General features: G+C 39.3%; 3 protein-coding genes, 1 long non-coding RNA gene and 1 pseudogene across 4 annotated transcripts; 3 read left to right on the forward strand and 2 right to left on the reverse strand.

The window, feature by feature from the left end:
• Positions 1–1,166: 1,166 nt before the first annotated feature.
• Positions 1,167–2,799, reverse strand: LOC126584163 (uncharacterized). Its single transcript, XR_007610006.1, has 3 exons — positions 2,632–2,799; positions 2,345–2,548; positions 1,167–1,352 (listed from the first exon to the last, which is right to left on the reverse strand). It is a non-coding gene; the product is annotated as an uncharacterized LOC126584163 (long non-coding RNA).
• Positions 2,800–4,745: 1,946 nt separating this feature from the next.
• LOC126584157 (cysteine protease RD19A-like) lies at positions 4,746–7,419 on the reverse strand. The gene is made up of 4 exons (XM_050248624.1): positions 6,914–7,419; positions 6,691–6,810; positions 5,446–5,692; positions 4,746–5,270 (listed from the first exon to the last, which is right to left on the reverse strand). Exons 1-4 carry the CDS (start codon positions 7,376–7,378, stop codon positions 4,987–4,989), a joined length of 1,116 nt encoding a protein of 371 aa, XP_050104581.1. The 5' UTR covers positions 7,379–7,419; the 3' UTR covers positions 4,746–4,986.
• Positions 7,420–9,618: 2,199 nt separating this feature from the next.
• LOC126584162 (purple acid phosphatase 2-like) lies at positions 9,619–10,544 on the forward strand (annotated as a pseudogene).
• A 78-nt stretch (positions 10,545–10,622) lies between these two features.
• Positions 10,623–12,112, forward strand: LOC126584158 (purple acid phosphatase 2-like). The gene is made up of 4 exons (XM_050248625.1): positions 10,623–10,641; positions 11,121–11,336; positions 11,656–11,777; positions 11,883–12,112. The coding sequence occupies exons 1-4, from the start codon at positions 10,639–10,641 to the stop codon at positions 12,079–12,081; spliced, it is 540 nt and encodes a 179-aa protein (XP_050104582.1). The 5' UTR covers positions 10,623–10,638; the 3' UTR covers positions 12,082–12,112.
• A 1,486-nt stretch (positions 12,113–13,598) lies between these two features.
• On the forward strand, positions 13,599–14,139 carry LOC126584160 (SKP1-like protein 1A). The gene has a single exon (XM_050248626.1). It carries the CDS (start codon positions 13,654–13,656, stop codon positions 14,137–14,139), a length of 486 nt encoding a protein of 161 aa, XP_050104583.1. The 5' UTR covers positions 13,599–13,653.
• Positions 14,140–21,465: the final 7,326 nt, after the last annotated feature.

The raw sequence follows: 21,465 nt of genomic DNA on the forward strand, positions 1-21,465 counted from the left end.
GTTAAGAAGTTAAATTGTTAGTCCCCTCCAATTCTCACATACGGCTTTTAAAAAACCACTTGCGTACAAACAAAGATTAGTAACTTCTAAGTTTAGATGTCGGACGTAAGATATTGGAGGAAACTAAACAAATTAAGGATTTTCAATCAATATCCAATTCGTTTAGTCCCCTCCAATTCTCACATACGACTTTTAAAAGAGCAATGCGTACGACTTTTAAATGGAGAAATAAAAAGAACTTTCACTTTCGTTGCCGGAACTTAAGATATTAGAGAAAACTAAACAAACTAAGGATCTTCAATAGAAAAGTTAAATTCGTTTAGTTCCCTCCAATTCTTACATACGGCTTTTAAAAAAGAAATGAAAAGTTGGAGAGATTTGAGATTAACAAGGTGGTAGAAGAGAAGATGAAGGCAAGCGAAGTTCACTATCCTTCTTTCTTTATCGAGTAGTTTATGGATTTGTGGAAGGTGTAGAAGAACAACCATGTCTTTATAATGATCTGATTTTCAAAAATGCAAGTGTTTTTTTAGTTGGTCAAAGTCATGAAATGGTGCCCGGCAGCAAAACTGGCATGCCACTGACATTTTTATGGGTGGACTGTCAAAATATATCTCCAAATCTTAATGCCTAAATGATCAAAAGAATTTATTTTTCTCAAAAAAGAAAAAAAAGAATTTGACGAATGATAAACTCTGTTTTTTTTTTTTTTTTTTTTTTTTTTACAAATTAACAATATGATATATTCTACACTAAATATATATAAAAATTAAGGTTTTTTCTGTTAAAGTCAATAGATTCTTTTGTATTTAGGGATATATCAACAGTAAATTTCGTTTTTAGGCTAGATCAATGAATTATTTTTATTAATTAGTTTAAGATCAATGGCATGGGGGCTCGTGTTTTATGTACGGGTGGAAAATTTTGCCATAAACCGATTTACCGACCGAACCAAACCAGTCGGCTCATAATGGTATGGTATAGTTTTGACATTTTTTCATAATCGGTTGGCATTTTACTGAACCGACAATTAATGGCATGATGACACACCCCGACCAAGGCCAAGGCATGCTAGCCATTACGTGAGAGTGACGTAGCCATGTGCACAGTGCGGAAGCGATAAAGATAGCAAATATACGAATAATTAAAAACCACATTACTAGAGTAGACTACTAAACAGAAAGTGATAGGAGTTAGTTACAACAGTAAACACTCATAATCAGAGCATAAAGTCTAGGTGCAGTCCAGTAGGACAAGTACTAGTTACACAGTACCAGGAATGTCCTACTATTATTCAAATAGGTCAGAACTGCTGAAGATCCCGAGCCACCAACAACAATCTTACTTAGAACCTGGAGGGGCATAAAACAGAAAGTGTGAGTGGGCAAAAACAAATGTTTTACAAAATCATTTCATTATTCAGCATAACTAACCCCTCGCTGTAAAACATGTATAATTTTCCCAGAATCAAGATATGAGCATATACATACATACATATATATCTAAAATCATATCAATTTAGTTCATGCTTCACATAATCATTTTCAAATGTATGCCATGCCAAAATATAACAAAGTAAACAATCCAGGTAAGAATAATTTCATAGAAATGTGATATGTTAGCCGGAACTCCTGTGGTAGTTTGTACGGCTGAATTCCTAGCTCAAACTCAATCTAGCCGGAGTCATTTCTATGACCTATACGGCAATATACTGCACATAAGTCGGAACCACTGAAATGGTCTGTACGACAAGGTTGGGTGTAATATAGTTATGCTCAATGCTACGCCCTTACGCTAGTTGTGCGATAAATCGTTAGTCACCTACGAGTCGGAACCACCTATAGTGGTCTATACGACAAGACTGTGCACCTAAATTGGATCTAATGTGAGCATATGGTGCGGGAGGTGACTTAATATACAGGCATGTGCCAACTCTCTCTGGCTAAATCGCAACCACCCTGGTGCAGGTTATGAGTTCAATGTTCATCAATACATTTATAATCATTCTATTCACAACTAAGGCCTTTGTCTTAATCACATCTCATATAGACAATCAACATGTTCATCTCATTTATTGAATGGCTGCATCTAACCTCTCGTTAGACTGCCTACATACCCTAAATAGGGATCAAGCCGTTCGTAGTTCACCTAATCAAACATAACTTACCCGAACTTACATGTGCCTCCACAGCACCACATTTATATATATATGCAACCATGGAAATGCATATTTAGAATATAAAGTCATTTAGCATATTGTTTCAAAGCATACTTTCATTTAAAACACATTTCTGGGAAATAAATCAAGTATATAAATATATACTGAAAACAAAAGGCCACTCACTGATATGTCGACGGGTCGTAACCCCCGAGTCGCCCGTGGATACGCTCGCCCTTGGAATAAGTCTCACCTCTTTGGAGCCTCAAATCCTTCGAAAACACGTCGAAAAAATCTCAACAAAACCGGCCACCTTCGAACCTCGTGATCCCGATGTCAAAACCGAGCTTCGTGAGAACCTCCTAGAGTTCGCTGAAGGCTTGGATTGTCCTAAAACATAACCATTCAAAAGTTCATGAATAGTGTTCAACTCGGAGCTTGAGTTTTCAACGTGAAATCGAACGAGTTCTTACCTGATATGGGTACCTTTGAACTCGTAGGGTCCTCATGAACACAATGGAACCATTTTGGTACCATTTTCTTCCTTGATCTATGAAGATTTGGCTCAGTTTCAAGGTGGTCCGTACGAAAAAGAGTGAAGAGAGAGTTTGCGAGATGAGAGAGAAAGCACGGGAAAGAGAGAGAAGGGTATGGATTTGTGTGGTCCAAAAATGCACACCAATCCCAACTCTTTAATCTTTTAGTTCTAATTGGGTCCAATTAGTTAGGGATATAACTAATCGACTCAATTTGACTCAATTCTTTAATTCCACACAAACACACATCCGACGCTCAAGGGTAAATCTGTCTTTTCACAACCACGATGATAAAATAAAGTACATTTCTGGGATGGGCTGTGACACATGACTTTGGTAATTGATTTTGTATGTCGGCGGTATGCCATACCTACCAATATATATATATATATATATATATATATATATATATATTGTATTTAGATATTTTAGGTATTTTTTACATGCTTGACTCCTCAGTTTTAGGGTTTATAAAATATATGTATATGTATATGATTCATGCCATAATAAATATAGAAAATATTGTTAACAAAATTGATAGCATGGTGATTATTGATACTATATATACACGTACATATATATATGATTTTGAATGTATATGCCAATGCATATACATGGATTAACGCAACATGGAGTCTAACTAATCAACCGTTAGTGCACAACATGGATTAACGCAAAATGAACCACACAATGCAACCGAACAAGCACCCCAATCTGAAAATCAAATTGTGCCCTTGGAACTGGAAGATAGCGAGGAAGAAGTTGAAACCACCGATTGTGCTATTTACCAACTGAACCAGCCAATAATTTTGGCTGAACCAATTTTTGGCAACCGTAAGAAGATGGTTGACTACCGGTAACTGATTTTCGATAATTATGTATATGTGGCTGGTTGGTGACACAAGTACTTTGGCACGGTTTGCCAACCGAACCTAGCCCTAGTTTTATGTGCTTCTTTAGTTTGTGCAAGAAAAGTACAATTTAACCCATATTAAGATTAAAAGAATATTTTGTACTCTCTCTCCTTCACTTCTCTGACTCTTGCTCTTGATAACCCAAACAAATTTATGAAATTACAAGAAATCGACGACGATCTCTACCGCAAACGCCAATAGATTTTGTTTCGAATCTGTTCGATTTCATCTTGAATCCTTTTAAATCGCTGTGAGATCCGTTTGCCTCGCCACTGCTAATCACATTCTGGTGGTGGCCACACAAATTGGGATTTTTTATTTTTTTGGTGACAAATTAACAATATGATATATTCTACACTAAATATATATAAAAATTATGAGGAGATGAATTCAAACTTGTTGTAGATAGAAAACACTGCTTTAGTCAACTTGAGTAAATCCTCCATGCCTACATAGAGACTAAAGATGTTTTTATATTATTTTATTTTTTATTTTTTTATAACACTTTAAAGGTGGTTTTTTTTTAATAAATTATATTATCTACACTAAGGCGACGTGGTGGGCTTAGCCTCACAATAAGCAATATCACTAGACCGTAGTACTAAGTCGCAAAACACTTTAAACTTTAAAGGTTAATTTCCTTGTATACATTTTGATAATTTAGTTTAAAAACAATACACCAAATATTGTTCATTTGGGTTTTCCTTCCCTGATTAGGCAACGTCTTTTTTATATCACAACAATGTGCATGGCCTGGTTTCCGGCTGGATCAGATCGAAGGTCTTCAAACTCGATCTAATTATTGGAGTTGTATAGTTAGACTTACATCGATACTAATACCCTATTCCAACCGATTCCGAGCTGAAAAATTTATAAACATTCCGTCTGGTTCACAAGTTCCGATCCAAGTGAGTTGTATAGTTAGACTTACATCGATACTAATACCCTATTCCAACCGATTCCGAGCTGAAAAATTTATAAACATTCCGTCTGGTTCACAAGTTCCGATCCAAGTTGCACCACTAAACGTGCACTTTCAAGAATCTGAAACATGGGAGAAGGAACCTTTTGACGCAGCGGATAAAATTGGATAAGCAGACTAAATAAGCACGCATGTTCTTGCTAAAGCAATAACTATACTCCGTAATCCATGTATATTTCCGACAACTTGCATCAACACATAAAAAAAGGACATTTAAGCTGTTCGGGCAAACACCAAGATTTATATAAGATAAATGGAGTCTTATGTTTGTTTGGTCATATGTTTTGCATGCCTCACAGAAGACAGCAAAACAATTGGAGTTATGCCCAATGAATGTCACCACAACCTGTATATACATTCAACACAACTGCAATTGTAAGCTAGGGTTGGCCCCTACTACTCAGAGTTGGTCTTCACCGAAGCTGCAGCAACAGTCGAGACCATGGAGTCCACGCCACAGATGTTTCGGCCCCTGCAGATTTTGTAGAATCCATTCTCTCCCCAGTTCTCTCCCCAGGAGTTCTTGATGATCCAGTATGGCTTTTCCTTCAATCTGATGGGAGAATATCCAGCTGCACCGTAACCTACGAGTAACACCCCGTGATCCAACCGCTTTGAGCATATGTAGGGGCATGAAACTCCACCAACATAAGTTTGCATGAACACCGCGTTAATAGCCACTGCACTCGAACAATGGAAAATCGTTAACACCAGCCAATCCTAACCACTATTAGAGCTTACGCCAACATCTTTAACGTAACGCTCTGAAATTTCACGATGAACATATGAATAACAAACTACTTTTTAACAGAAAGGGAAACAAACAAAATTACAAATTTCTAAAGTTCTAAGTACCTGCAAGAGGGCCATTTTTCACAAGGTTGGCCGCAATTTGATCCTCATCGAGGGAGACAACGCTGAAATTGGAAACTGATGCTGCGATTTTGCTCTTGTCAAATTTGCAGGTTCCACGATCAGTACCAGTGTATGGATAATCCTCTTCCTTCATTAGTCCACCAGCTTTGAGCGTGTACTCAAAGGCACTGTTCATGAGTCCACCATTGCATCCGGAGTCACATGAACCTGCCTCCTCTGGATCACACTGCACAATGTTCAGAAGGAACGCGTAAGAAACAGCAATTTAAGGAAAAATCCTCTCAGTAGGAGTCATCATAGAATGATTGCAAAAGTCAAGCAGTTCTATTGCTAAATAACAAGCATCATTCATTATGTACTGCTACGAAACACACAAACACAAGCACTTGATAACACCATTCGACATGCATTCCTAATGTATTATCAAAGACAACAAATTGCAACACATGTAGAATGAGAACGGTGCTTCATAAGCAGGAGCGCATACATTTCATCAACGCTGGTTAAAAACAAGAACCACTTCTGTTTCAAATATTTCAACACAATAAGCAAACAGCAACCATTGACCTTTTAGATCCAAATGAAACTTCTACATCTCACAATCTTAATAAATCCAAAACAAAACCCGCCATGAATTGTGATAAACAAATTAAAACCAAGCAACGCCCGGTTAAAGTATTCAACAATCATGTCACTCCTGAACTCAACACAGAACCGACTAATACTCACCAACAATAAGGTTATAAATACAACAGATATAACAAACAGCAGACACCAATCACATCATAAAGACCATATTTCCTGCAACTTATAAACCAAATTTTTAGCTAAATCCTTACAATTTCAACCTTTTTCCATTCTCCTTGTGACAAGTGTTGAGACTTCAGACACCGTCTCAGGGTATGTTATAAATGCAACCAAAAAGTTCAAGTTTGTGCCCTTCACTACTGCCAGACAAAAACAAAGTATATTTGAGGAAGATAACTATTCGTCCTCATCCAGATTCCATGTGGGGCCTCCACATGCAGACCACAATTACAAATTATTTGAACAAAACAATTGTAACAAATATTCTGACACAAACCCAAAAGAATTTGCCAATCAAAATCGAACAAAATCAACCAATCGAAATCCCCAAAATATATACAAACTAATAAAAACGCCCAATTCTTCATACAGCAGAAACACACCAAATAAAACAAAAAGAAAAAGAAGCAGTCAAACCTCATGATCGCAATCCACAAGCTGCTGCTCGCTGAGGCTCACAAGATCTCCAGTTGCGAGAAAGTGTGCACCTTCCAACGCTCCTGTAGTACTGAAACTCCAGCACGATCCGCACGAACCCTAATTTCCAAAAAAAAAAAACGCCCCAAATATCCCAATCAATAAACAGATACCTTAAAGTTAAGTTACAAAAAAATTACTAAAAATAAAAAGAATAAAAGACCTGATTTTTAACGGCGGTGACGGCTCCATGCTCCCTCCAATCAAAATCCTCAGGCAGATTCTCCGTCGGGAGAATCGGAGCCTTGGTGGCGTCCTCGGGCAGCTTCAGCCCTCTGAGTCCGAGTTGACTTTTCCGGAACTCGGCAGGGGTCATATCGGAGAACCGAGTCACGCCGTGCTGAGCCGAGGGGTCGAGCCGCTGGTGGCGCGCGGCACGGCGGAGGTTCGCCTTGAACACGTCGAACCTGTAGTCGTGCTCCTCCTTGCTCGCGTACGACTTGCCGTATTTGTGCTTGAAGAGCGAGAAGTGGTGCTCGGCCCCGAGAACGTGGTCGTGGTCGTGGTGGTGGTGGGACTCATCGCCGCCGTCCACCACTTGCCTGATCAGGGGATCTGCGCTGTCCGATTGCGCACGCGAGACGATCAGGAGAGAGAAAGTGACGAGGAGAGAGAGAATGCGTTCCATTGTTGAAGAGCAGAGGCCGATTGGTAGAGCCCCGGAGGACTTTGGCTTGGTTTATAAAGTCGACGAGGACCTGAAGTGTTTAATCCTATGCGGTCGGGTTTAAACATAAAAGAGAACACAACCGTTGAAAAATGAAACCTAGTAATGATTGAACGAAAGCAACGGTGATGATGTGCGGGAGTTTAGGAGTGTGGTGTAGATAATGGATTTTAGTGGGGTTTGCTTACGGGAGCGGGTAATTTGTGGCCGAATCACAAGGCGGCACGTGGAGGGGGGGGGGGTGTGTGGAGTGTTGGATTTGAATGGTAGTTGGATAATGCCATTGTTTGTTTGGCTTTGAAATTTGATAGGGGATGGTTATTTTGTTTGTTTTCTTGTTGGAGAAAATAACGAGAAGCCGAATAAGGGAAAGATGCCGATTATGATGTTTTGCAAATATTTAAATGATATATTTTGGAAATATGATTTTTAGATGATGATAAAAATAAATGGTGAGTGAAGGGACAATTAGATCTCACCTGAGGAAACACAAGCATTATCCTTCTTGTAAGGAGGTTTGTTTTCAATGTCATCCCGTTGATGGATGTCAATCTCTTACGTGTGTGATCTAATTACGTATGTGGGACACACAATAGTAAATTTGCACACATCAATCCTGGATGATGATTGTTGTGTACATAATGTTATCTTTGAGAATAAAATATAAAAGTTGATAACAAAGTACATGATTTAAGTAAATAACTATAAGAAATTAGAATTTTTTTGGAAATTTATTTCAAAATAATCGGAATTGCTAAATGCATTCCAATTTTTGTTACAATTGTTTGGAAAATATTCAGGTTTAGAATTTTTAGTTCTTCGAAGATTTTACTATCAAAAATCAGTGACCTACTCCAACTTGTACCCCTAAAAATGGAGGTTGGATTGGGATTTCTTGGTACGGTAAGTCTGCATAACATGTAATAACCGTAGTTTACGATTATGAGGTCATGAACAGTTAGGGTGGTTTGTTTTGTTTGAGTTGCTTGCAATCCAACAGGATTTTGGTGCCCAAGTTACAATTATATTATTTTTGTTATGGAACAAACATATTCTAGCTGTTATTCTACATTTTGGACTTGATTTTAAGAAAGTTTGGAAGAAAGAATGTTTGGGGTAGAATGGAATAGTAACACAGTACTAACACTAATTATTCATTACACTTATTTATGCTAAGAGGGAGAGAAATTTTATTATGCGTCATTCTGGACTAGTTATGTGACTCGATAAACATTTCATCTAATTGCTAACAAGTTCAATCCATCTAGCACTCCAACTCATAAATGTTAGCAATTAGATATATACATACAAATGATAATGAGTTACAAGTATCAAACATAATATTATGGCATGTTTGTTAATAACCAAGAGTATGATTCTCATTCATGCATGTGTTTACTAACAACCAAGAAATGAAAAACAATAAATGCATATATATGGGTAATTTCATGCTTTTATAAAATTTGAAAAAATAACCAAAATTTAGACCCATATACAATTATAGCCACTCTTTTAAGTTTATAAAAATTATAACAAAAAACTGATATGAAAGTACTAAAATGAGAGCCAAAAAGCAAAAATAAAATTAAAATGGGAATCGCCTCCCTCTAAACCTCAAAGCCCACCTCCTTCTCAAAAAATATAGATTAATTCTGCTGCTCTTTTCCGGCGTTGTCATCTTCCTCCTCTTTTTGGTCGTCCATGTTACATCACTCGCCCACAAGGTAGGGGAGGTTGGTCAATGGATCTCCAATGCCTAAGTCAGCATCTCTGAGTGGAGTGATTGTGTTTTAGTGTAACATAGATTATTTAAGTTGATACCTTAATCTACCATAATATTAAACTGACTGACTCGTGAAAAAGGATCTTCAAATGAGGACATTAAGAGAACAGTTATGTATGTGAATATAATCTCAATTGTGATGGGAGAGATCTGAAGTTGGATGCATAGAGGAGCACATGGGCTTTAATCACAACATAATTGTGCCTGCATTTGCAACTGGAAGAAAGTGTTAAAGAAGTCAAAGCATCTAGCCAACGAACGCGACTGTAGTGTGTTCGAAGTTTAATTTTTAATTTTGGTACAAGATATATAGTTTACATGATATTTAAGTAGTTCAGATCTATCCGCTAAATTCGTCAGTCAAGATCCAATAGCTAATCTACTGACTGTAGTGTGTACATGACTAACATGTCTATATATATATTATGTGCAGTTCAATACCAAATACTACTATGCGGTTGGAATTGGCCACACTGAGCGGAAGTTCTGGTTTATTACTCCTGAAGTTGGTCCGGACGCCACTTACACCTTTGGACTCATAGGTGAGTGTTTTGTATCAGAATAGGATGCATCCTAAAGTGATGTAGCTACTTAGATTTGGTTCAACTTGTAGAATTGGGATCCAAAGAAAATTTCATGCTATGTACTAGTTTGAGGTTGTTGCAATGTGCCTCTTCCATTCATCTCGAAAGATGGGAAACCAAATTATAATTCTGCATCTTATGAAACTTGTACTCTGGTATATGTGCAACTCCGTAAATTGGAAGAGTTTGCCTTAACTTGGGAACTGAATAATGAAGAGACTCAACTGTTAGTGTTTTGCGATGTAAATTGCTGGGCTCTGGTGTGTTTGCTTACATCTAATATCATTTGCAGGGGATCTGGGACAGACCTATGACTCAAATAAGACACTTACTCATTACGAGTTAAACCCGCGGAAAGGACAAGCTGTACTGTTTGTTGGGGACCTCTCTTATGCAGATCAGTACCCAAATCATGACAATGTCAGGTGGTATACTTGGGGAAGATTCGTCGAGAGAAGTGTTGCTTATCAATCTTGGATATGAACTGCAGGGAATTATGAAATCGATTTTGCCCCGGAAATTGAAAGCTTCTCATAACGCATTAGAGTTGATCTTACAATCTTATTTGTCATTTCTCGCTTGGATAAGATCATCTTCTTTTTCAAGTTTATCATTTAGTATAATGATCCTTTGCTGCTCATGTTTTATAAATTTACAACTCCCAAAAATTTGATTGCGTGAAGTAATTTTCTGAAGAAGATTTGCGCTTTTGTTGCAGGGTGAAACCAAACCTTTTAAGCCTTGCAGTCACCGGTATCATGTCCCATATGAATCATCTGGGAGTACTTCCCCCTTCTGGTATTCGATCAAGAGAGCTTCGGCATACATCATAGTCTTGTCTTCTTATTCCGCATATGGTAAGGATAGGCATACACACACATACACATAGGTTTTTCGCTTAATTTATTCAAAAGATGCACAAGGCTTATGCATGTATATAGCGGAAAAAAAAAGCTTAGCAGTTACAAAAAAAATTTCTCTGAATGTCACATGAATAACTATGGCATCTGTATAATTTTTATAATTGTCGTAATGAGATAAACAGATAAAGTCATATCACTCCTCTTTTGTACCATGTTGTATGTACCTTAAAGTTAATTCGTCTCTACAAAGGACACTGTCTAAATTGTTTTGAATGCCAGTACTCATGGTTTTTATAACGTAGTGATATATTGTAGTGACTGTATTTTCAAACGATAGATTATGCTCCCAAAACTATCCTTTACGTTTACACTAAGTAGATGATCTCCATAAAGCTAGAGAGGCCATCTGTACGAAGTCTATGTTAAATTGATTACTAGAACAATTTCATTTTAACACCATTCTTTTTCTTAAGGTATATACACCCCTCACATGGCTCCAGGAGGAACTACTGAAGGTTAATAGAAGCGAGACACCATGGTTGATTATTTTAATGCATTCCCCGTGGTATAACAGCTACAACTATCACTATATGGAAGGAGAAACCATGAGAGTGATGAATGAGCCATGGTTTTTGAAGTACAGAGTTGACGTGGTATTTGCTGGTCATGTCCATGCATATGAACGATCTGTAAGTTCTTGATATACACGTCCGTATCTATTAAAGAGTATAGTTTCTCAGTTATTTGATGTGGTGATATCTGCATAGAACTGGACATTATACCTAAAAACTTTGTTACTATTTTTAGTTTGTACGAGAAAGTTCTAAATTCAATGAAATGACAAGCTTTATCAAACATTTTAATCTTTTGATAAAATATAGGAAATCCATTTAACGACGAGTAAACTGCAGAAATATCCCTCTCTGATACACTCTCCTTTTACCATCCTCCATTCACAGTGATGGTTCAATATGTCAGTACTTGATAAGTGATTTCTGTACAACACAGGAACGTGTATCCAATGTTGCATACAACATCGTCAATGGCATTTGCAAACCTGTGAAAGATCAATCTGCACCAGTGTACATTACCATTGGTGACGGAGGAAATATTGAAGGCTTAGCGACCAAGTAAGTATATCAGTATGCTTGATATATCGGTGTTTCATGACTCATCGTCCTTCTGTTTGTTAACACTGCATGCATAATCTACAAACATTTTCTTTTGTTGTGCAGTATGACCGAACCACAGCCAGATTACTCAGCTTATAGAGAGGCCAGTTTTGGTCATGCTACTTTCGACATCAAGAATCGAACACATGCTTACTATAGTTGGCACCGTAATCAAGATGGATATGCAGTAAAAGCCGATTCGATTTGGTTTTTCAACAGATTCTATCATCCTGTAGATGATTCCACAACTGCCAAATCATGACAGGGCACTGTTATTGTTGTTTTGAATAAACTCCTCAGCAAATAGAAGATTCAATACTTTCTTCAACCTTATCTTTTGGACAGCATATTCAAGATTCAATACATGCTTAAAGTTGAAACTTGAATCTCATTATTTGAATCTAAACCCATCTGAACAGCAAGATAAAAGCTGGTGCGAGTTACAATCTGAAATGAAAGAGAGTGATCTGACAAGAGTGAAAAAACAGACTCATTCTACTTAAACCAAAAACTATTTTAATTATTTTCACATTCACGATTATGTTTTCATTCATTCGTCTTTGTTTTTTTCACCTTTGTTCCACCACCCTTATTTCTTCCTCTATTCCCTCGTATAGTTTTCTCACATCTCAAAGAAAAAAAGTGAAAACTAAAAATTGAAAACGAAATAATTATTTAACGGCCACAAATATTTCATATTCAAGTGATAAGATTTTTTTTGCCAGCAAAATTTAGTGGCGAGTTGAGCCCTACACAAGTTTTTCTCCTTTTACAATATTTACATGTTTGATTAATTAGTAATGTTACATCTTGGGATCCACTGGTGACACAAGAAATTAAATTTTTATGAAACAAGAAGGTTGTATAAACATGTTGAAGGAGAAATGTATGTATGTTACAAGCCACACAAATGAGTGATTTTACTATTTATGTGTTATAAATTATAATAGGTGTAGAAGATGGAATATAAATAAAGTAATATTATCACGTGACGGATGTACCGTACATTCATACTATATAAGATTTTACATGAAGAAGTTGAGAAAAATAAACTATTATGTACTCAAAATATGCTTGATTTGTGATTGTCTTAATCACCAATTGAATGGTTAAATGGGAGGGTTTATGCTTTCGTTTTTTCTTTTTTTTTTTGTTTGATAAAATTTATGCTTTAGTTTTATTGTTAATGATTGTTAAACATGCCAAATGGCGTTAAAAAGTAGAGTGATTGTATAAAAGAAGCCACACTCAAATGACTCTTCTGCAGCCAAAATTGCGCTTACTGGTTCGAAACCATCGATTCATGCTTCGATGATGCCCACAGCACCGCTTCTGTTATCAGTTTCCCACAACTCCGCAGCTACTACCACGAAAAATTGTTGTGGCAAATTATTAAGCTTGTAGGCCTTGTTTCTTCCATAAAGTATGAATCATAATAGTATGGTTTAATTTGTAAAGGTATGTTTTGGTTCAAAAAATTCAGGATGTTTTTCACGTCGCCCACACTCATAGATAAATTTTTGGAGCGCCACTGCTCACACGGAGAGAAAAAGAAGGCCACCGAAAAATAAAACCCTAGAAAAATACTTCTCCTATACGGAATATGAGAATATTTTCTTAAATTTACTAAACTAATCCGGAAACATAAAGGAATTGCTCTCCTGTTCCTACACGGACAAGATAAAATATCTCTGATCGAGATAGGGACTTAGTAGTATAAAATCCCCAATATCTCACACCCCTTGAAACACAAAGCATCCAGTCAACCCTCAAAGCGAATTGAATTAGTCTCCCAAGTTTTCTCAAACTTAATAATTTTTGAAAGAGCAAAACAATGGCCTCATCATCATCAGCGGACTTGAAGAAGAAGATAAACCTAAAGAGCTCCGATGACGAGATGTTCGAGGTGGAAGAGGCGGTGGCCATGAAGTCGCAGACCATCAAGCACATGGTGGAGGACGGATGCGCCGGGAATGCCATTCCTTTGCCAAATGTGACGAGCGCCATCCTTGCGAAGGTCATCGAGTACTGCAGGAAGCATAGTGAAGATGAGGGGGCTACTGCTGCTGACAGCGAGAAAAATGTCAAGGAGTGGGACGCCGAGTTCATGAAGATCGACCAGAACATTCTCTATGACCTAATAATGGCGGCAAACTATCTCGACATCAAGGGCCTGCTTGACCTGACGTGTCAGACTGTGGCGAACATGATCAAGGGGAAGACACCTGAACAGATTCGCACGACCTTCAACATCACGAACGATTTCACTCCAGAGGAAGAAGAAAAGATTCGTAGGGAGAACCAGTGGGCTTTCGAGTGAATTATGATTATTTAACGACAATAATTTCATCATGTTTAATTAGTTCCTTCTATTTAATTGAATAGGCTTAAGCTTACTGTGAGACTGTCAGTGGTATAAATTGTTTTTACTATTTTCTTAAGATATTGAATGTATTTGTTCATGGCCCTCTCGCAAGCTTTTCTCAATTCTATTTTACTTTTTGTACGGTGTGCCATAACATGTAATCAGAACGAATCAAAGAAGCTTGTTTGTGGGAGGAAAAGGATAACTAGGATTCATATTTTGGCCACTAAAGATCAATTCTTTACGTGCAAGCAAAACCAAAACTTGTCTTCTTTGACAAAATTAACCCTCCTGAGTCTCAATGGCAGTGGATTTTCCGGGAAATTTCTATGGAAATCGCTGTAATTTTGCTGTGATTTTGTGACTAGTTGATGAAAAAATATAAAAAAAAATGAAACAAATCAGAGTAGCCAAGAAATGGCCAAATGAACTGAGGAAACAACATCGAAGAAAAGGTTTCATAAAATGGAGGTTAATACATACACATTTCTCTACATTTTAAATGAAGAAAAAAAAAACTCGCACCTCATATTTTTCAGTTTGTTCCTTCCATGTATATGCATCCCAGAGATCAACGCCCATATCTCCCCAGTACATATCCACTTTAAGTCGGCATGCATTTTCACAGCTTCAGCTTGCTTCTAGAATTGTTCATCCATGGTGATTGAAGCGAGAAGGAGAAGGGGAGAAGAGACGGAGAAGGAAATGAGGAGAGAAGAAAAGGGGGAAGGAAGGGGGAAGGGAGAAGGCACTGGCGCAAGGAAGAGATATAGGTGTTTTATTTTGGAAAATTTTCATTACTGTCGGTTTTAACCGACAGAAACAATTTTAAATAAAACCGATAAAAACATTTTTAAATAAAAAACCGACAGAAATTTTTATGACTGTCGGTTAAAACCGACAGAATTTTTTTAAAATAAAAACAGACAAAAGATTTTCATTATGGCGGCAAAAATCCCTCCAAAATTCCCTCCCAAAATTTTAAATTCCCCCCAAAATTTTGTTACGATTTTAAAAAATAAAATAATAATTTTTTGGTTTAATAAATAAATAAATAAATAATATGTATTTAAATAGAATAGGTTTTTAAAAATTAAATAAATAATTGTTTGGTTTAATAGATAATAACCAATGTAAAATATGCACTAAAGAAACAAAATGATAATTGTACAATGAAAATGTCATCACACAAACTAAATCTTGTGTAATCAATACTTGAAAAACATAAATAAAAATTTAGCACAAATTACTTTTCCCACTTAAAAATTTAGGCAAATTTAACGGAGATATGCATTTTACGAAACTTTTTTTAACGATCCAACCGTCAAACTTATTTGTACACACTCCGAGATTGCGTACGTAAAAAATCATAAAAAAAAAATATTCAGAGATTGCGTAACGAAACAAAAGTTTTCGACGGTTATAAACGAAAAATCAAAATTTAACGGTTATTTTAGCTCCGATTTTGATGATTTGTTTACAGCTACACTTCTTGACCCTATAAGAATGCATTGAATGAATTTGATCTTCAATTTAAAATATTTACACAAGTGGATACCACAAAATCGTATTTTATACTTGATGGGGAAGTATAACATTAACTCTAAGTGTTTGTTTAATCTACCATTTTGACTCGATATGCATTCTACGAAACGTTTTTCAACGATCCAACCGTCAAATTTATTTGTACACACTCCGAGATTGCATACGTAAAAAATCGTAAAAAAAAAAACATTCAGAGATTGCGCAATGGAACAAAAGTTTTCGACGGTTATAAAAAAAAATTCACAATTTAACGGTTATTTTAGCTCCGATTTTAATGGTTTTTTACAGCTACACTCATCGACCCTATAAGAATGTAATGAATAAATTTGATCTTCAATTTAAAATATTTACACTAATGGATACTGTAGACATCGAAATTTCGGTAAATAAATGTTGACCGATAAATCAAAGTGTCAACGCTCATGTATTACATAAATTTTACACGTAGCGTGTGACTCGACGAAAATTGAAATGAGCTGGAAAAGTCATCAAATAGGGCACGTGTCAACACCTGGCAGAAACGACTTATTTCATCTGGGATATTATATTCAAAATTAGGCTTTGGAAAATTCTATAAATACAAGCCTATTTCATTCATTTAAAGGAGGAACCAAAATCATTAAGCAAGCTCTGAAGCTCTGAAACTCCGAAGCTCTCAAGCATCCAGGTTCCCAAAGAATCAAGAAAGCTCTCTTCGTTCTTTGTTCTTCGTTCGTCCTAAGATCAAGCCCCAACGGCCTTTTGGATCAACAATCATTCACCAATTCAAGATCAACCCCCGACGGCCCTTGAAGAAAGTGTTTTTCGTTCTTCGTTCATCGTTCATCCAAGATCAAGCCCCAACGGCCCTTGAAGAAAGCACCATCGTTCATCATCCGTTCATCCAAGATCAAGCCCCAACGGCCCTTTGGATCAACAATATCAACAAATCCACACACATCCAACCGTTCTTCAAGATTAAGCCTAAAACCCTTTGAAGATCTGTTCATCACTGTTTCTTCAAGATCAAGCCCAAAAGCCCTTGAAGATCTGTTCATCACTGTTTCTTCAAGATCAAGCCCAAAAGCCCTTGAAGATCCGCTCATCACCGTTATACAAGATCAAGCCTCAAACGGCCCTTGAAGAAACATTCATCCTCAAGATCAAGCCCCAACGGCTCCTTGAAGATCCGCTCAAATCCACCTTCAAAGATCAAGCCCACGACCCTTTAAAGAAACTTCCAACAGTTCATCCAAGATCAAGCCCCGACGGCCCTTGGATCAACGAAACATCCACAAATCAACACCTTACGGAGATTGAATCAGAGGATCAAAATAGAGAGAGATTGTAACCCAAAATCATAAAAAATACAAATATTTGTTTGTGCACGTTGTTCTTGTCTCTTTCGTTTTCAGGAATTTTCCGTGTTCACAAATTGGCACGCGTAGTGGGACAATCTCTACCTCTCATCTCTTTCTCCTTTCAAGGAATCCAAGCACACCTCAAAGTCAATGGCATCAAGCAAGGGACAAGCCATTCTTGCAACCACTGAGGGACGGATCCTAAGCACTTCTGCCGCAAACGGACAATCCATTAGCGCCACAACCGCTCCTCAACATGCCACTTCAAAATTGGTACCGCTAAAAGAGCAAGGGGAGCATCCAAGGTGTGAGTGTGTCATCAACCTGACCTCGCTGGGGGCACCGAAGCATGATGTTGGGCACACAAGATGACATCCCAAAGCAGCCAACGACGTTCTTCATCAGCATCCTGGATGTCTAAAGGAAAGTCATGTCTATTGGTCGCACAAGTCATGACTATCGGCGTTACCTCCGTTGAAGAACAACTGGCTCAAATGAATGAAGCGATCGCAAGGCTAACACGGATTGTTGAAGAAAAAGACTTGCAAATCGCTGCACTCGTCAGCCGACTGGAGCCACAGGACGACGAGAACCCCGACCCAGAGAATGATCCACTAAAGAGAAGAGATGACGAAGAAGATAAGCCTCAGGTGGAGAAAAACGATGTGAAGCCGAAGCCAGACCAAGCAGCGGCACTCATGGGATCTCTTTCTATCTAGCAGCTGCAAGAGATGATCACCAACACCATCAAGGCACAGTACGAAGGGAGCTCATATACCTCCGGGTTGTACTCAAAGCCGTATTCAAAGAAGATCGACGCCTTAAGGATGCCGAGGGGTTATCAACCACCAAAGTTCATGCAATTTGATGGAAAGGGAAACCCGAAACAGCACGTTGCCCACTTCGTTGAAACTTGCAACAACGCAGGAACCAAAGGGGATTACCTCGCCAAGCAGTTTGTGCGCTCGCTGAAAGAAAACGCCTTTGAGTGGTACACAGACCTAGAGCCTGAGTCCATCAACAGCTGGGAGCAATTAGAGTGGGAATTCCTCAACCGCTTCTACAGCACCCGTCGCACTGTGAGCATGCTAGAGCTAACGAGCACAAAGCAGTGGAAGGACGAGCCAGTCATTGACTACATCAACAGATGGCGCACTCTAAGCCTCGACTGTAAAGACAGGCTCTCGGAAACCTCTTCAATCGAGATGTGCATCCAAGGCATGCAATGGAGTTTGCAATACATCCTTCAAGGCATTAAACCATGGACCTTCGAGGAATTGGCCACTCGCGCCCATGACATGGAGTTGAGCATCGCCCATCATGGGAAGAAAGAACCGATCGCCGACTACAAGAACGACAAAGTTCTTGGGACAAAGGTGGAAAAGGCTGCATGGAAACCTACCAAGGAAGCGATGACGGTCAACACAGCTCCCGTCAAAATCTCCACACGAGGGAAGGCGATTCAAACCGAAGCTTTTCGTGATCAAGAGATGCGTAGACACACTTTGAAGGAGCTTGAGGAGAAGATTTATCCATTCCCCGACTCTGATGTGGTTGCCATGTTAGAAGACTTGCTGGAAAAGAAGGTGGTCGGCTTGCCTGAGTGCAGACGGCCAGAAGAGATGAATCGCACCGACAGTCCAAGGTACTGTAAATTCCACCGCTTCATCAATCATCCGACAGAAAAGTGCTTCGTGTTGAAAGATCTCATCATGAAGCTGGCTCAGAAAGGAATCATCGAGCTAGATCTTGACGATGTGGTGGAGTCAAACTATACCACCTTCACTTCTGGCTCTTCCGACTCAAAGTTTTCACCTCGACCGCTGGGGGCATCCTCCAAGACAAGCAAAGTTGAAGGATGGACTTAAGTCATTCCTAAGAAATTGCACAAGAGGCATACGCCTCCTCCACAAATCTGTCAATCGGAAAGGGGGCAAATCAGCTATTGTTAACCTTCAAAGCAACGTGAACGTGTTGAAGATGATGAAATTTCGACACATAGATCGTCCATCCCCATCACGATGCGTGATTTCTTTCCTGAAGACTTCTTCAATCACTCAGTCAAGGCTCCATGCTATGAAGATTGCGAGGAACGACTCTCTCAGATCGCTTGACGAACCAACGCTCCTTGTCCACACGAGCCTAAACTGTAGGACACGATGCTCCTTGTTCGCATGAGCCTAAACTGCACGAACCAAAGCTCCTTGTCCGCACGAGCCTAAACTGTAGGACACGATGCTCCTTGTTCGCATGAGCCTAAACTGCACGAACCAACGCTCCTTGTCCACACGAGCCTAAACTGTAGGACACGATGCTCCTTGTTCGCACGAGCCTAAACTGCACGAACCAAAGCTCCTTGTCCGCACAAGCCTAAACTGTAGGACTCAAAGCTCCTCGCCTGCACGAGCCTAAACTGCATGACATAACGCTCATTGTCTGCACGAGCATAAAAGGCGACACCAACGCTCCTGGTCTGCACGAGCATAAAAGGCGACACCAACATGCTCCTTGTCCGTACGAGCATAAAAGGCGACACCAACGCTCCTTGTCCGCACGAGCCTAAAAGGCGACAACAATTGCTCCTTGCTTGCACGAGTTGAAACTGCATCACAGCATCAAATGCTCATTGCCTGCATGAGCTGAAACTGCAAACGGCACAAAAAGAAAATACCAAAAAAAACAAAAATATATCTATGTATTTGAACTACGTTACGACTTGATCTCTTCTTTGGAGGGGTACGTAGGCAGCTTGAATATTCAAAAAAAATTGAGTTCAGTCAAACCAAAATAAGGAATAAAGATTTTATTAAAAGTTTGATGCTATTACAATTTCTTTGTATAAAAAAAAAAGAGAAAAAAAAAACATATGTTTTATGTATTAAAAAAAAAAAAAAAATATATATATATATATATATATATATATATATAAAGGGCCTCAGAAGTGGCCCGTGTCCGAAACCAAGAAAAACCAAGCCCATCCACTTGTGTCTCGGCCTAGCAGCAACAAAAGGCTCAAGCCACAAGCCACAAGCCCAATCCGAAGTCAAAACTAATGCCTGCTCAGACTTCACTTACAAATCCAGGCCCAATTCTTGAAGCCTTGGTCTGCCGAGCCCACTCTCCTGGTCGTCTTCTTTTACTCCAAATCCAGCTCCAGGAAGAAGGCACCCAAGTCCACCAGCTACAAATCCGGGTCCGGCTCTCAAAGCCCATCCTCACTCAGATCCAAGCCTTCATCTCCGCCGCCACTATCTCCAAACGTCTCGAAGGCTGTTACCGCCTAAATCAGATGGCAGAGGGCCGTTGATCAGATTCGAACCCGCTGGGCAGCTCGCAAGAGATCAAATTGTACGACAAATCAAGAACCCGAAGCACCATGGCGTTAAAGAGCGACTGTGGAAGCGACCCGTTGAGGGGATTGTGGGAAAGATCAAGATTTTGAAGGTGTTCGACCATACCGAGGTTGGCAGGAATGGAACCCAGAAGCCGAGAGTTGGGAAGATTCAAACCCACACGACTCTGGGGTAGTTCTCCGGCGATTGGTGTTTACTGCGCCGCACAAACGACGCCTCCTCCTCTCTCTACCTCGAACCAAGACCTTCTTGCTAGAGGCAGTAAAACGTTCCCAGAATGCCAGATCTTGAAGCCGAGGTAATCGCGAGACCAGATCTGCAGCAAAGGCTTTCAGCGAGACCAGAACCTGTAGCTCGACCAGCGGAGCCACAACTTGCCGTGGAAGCTGAAGCAGCAGACGAGCAAAGAAGTACAGAAGCGGGTCTACGTCTACCCTGGAGCTCCAGGTCCTTTCTCCCTCGAAGCAGACATCCTCCTTGCAGCGGTAAAGATCAGTTCACTTTCTTCTTCTCCACCGTGAGAACAATAACCACAGCTACGCAACCAGAAGTTCAAGTAAAACTTTCATTGCAGAGAGTCGACGTGTGTGCTGAAAAGCGTGGGTTCTGTTCGAATCCGGATTGCGATTTGGATCCCTCGAGCTTTCCTCATGGCAGCCTCGTTTGCCCCGTTTGTAACTCTACCTGGAAAGGCGTCATTCCCCACGGCACAACCATCATCTTCTTCTCCCAACCATTCTCGGCCTACATCGCCACCTACCAAGACCCGGAAGTAATTTTCAAGCTCTCTCTGCAGGTCGTCATTCACGCTGCCGTAGCCTTCGACATGGCTGCTGTAAGTTTTTTTTTTTCAAATTGACCAACCATGGTGCGCTCCTCCTTCTTCACCAATGGAGATACTTGCAAGCACTAACCATTGATCAACGCTGACGTCAAAATCTCCTCATCTGCCTTGCCCCGAGCTTGACCATGCCTGAGGTACTGGACATTACGTGCCTCCTTGCTTTGCCTCGAACTTTAATGGCACCTGCTCTGCCTAGTAT

Source organism: Malus sylvestris, chromosome 10 (genome assembly GCF_916048215.2).
Source record: "Malus sylvestris chromosome 10, drMalSylv7.2, whole genome shotgun sequence".
Lineage (NCBI taxonomy): Eukaryota > Viridiplantae > Streptophyta > Magnoliopsida > Rosales > Rosaceae > Malus > Malus sylvestris.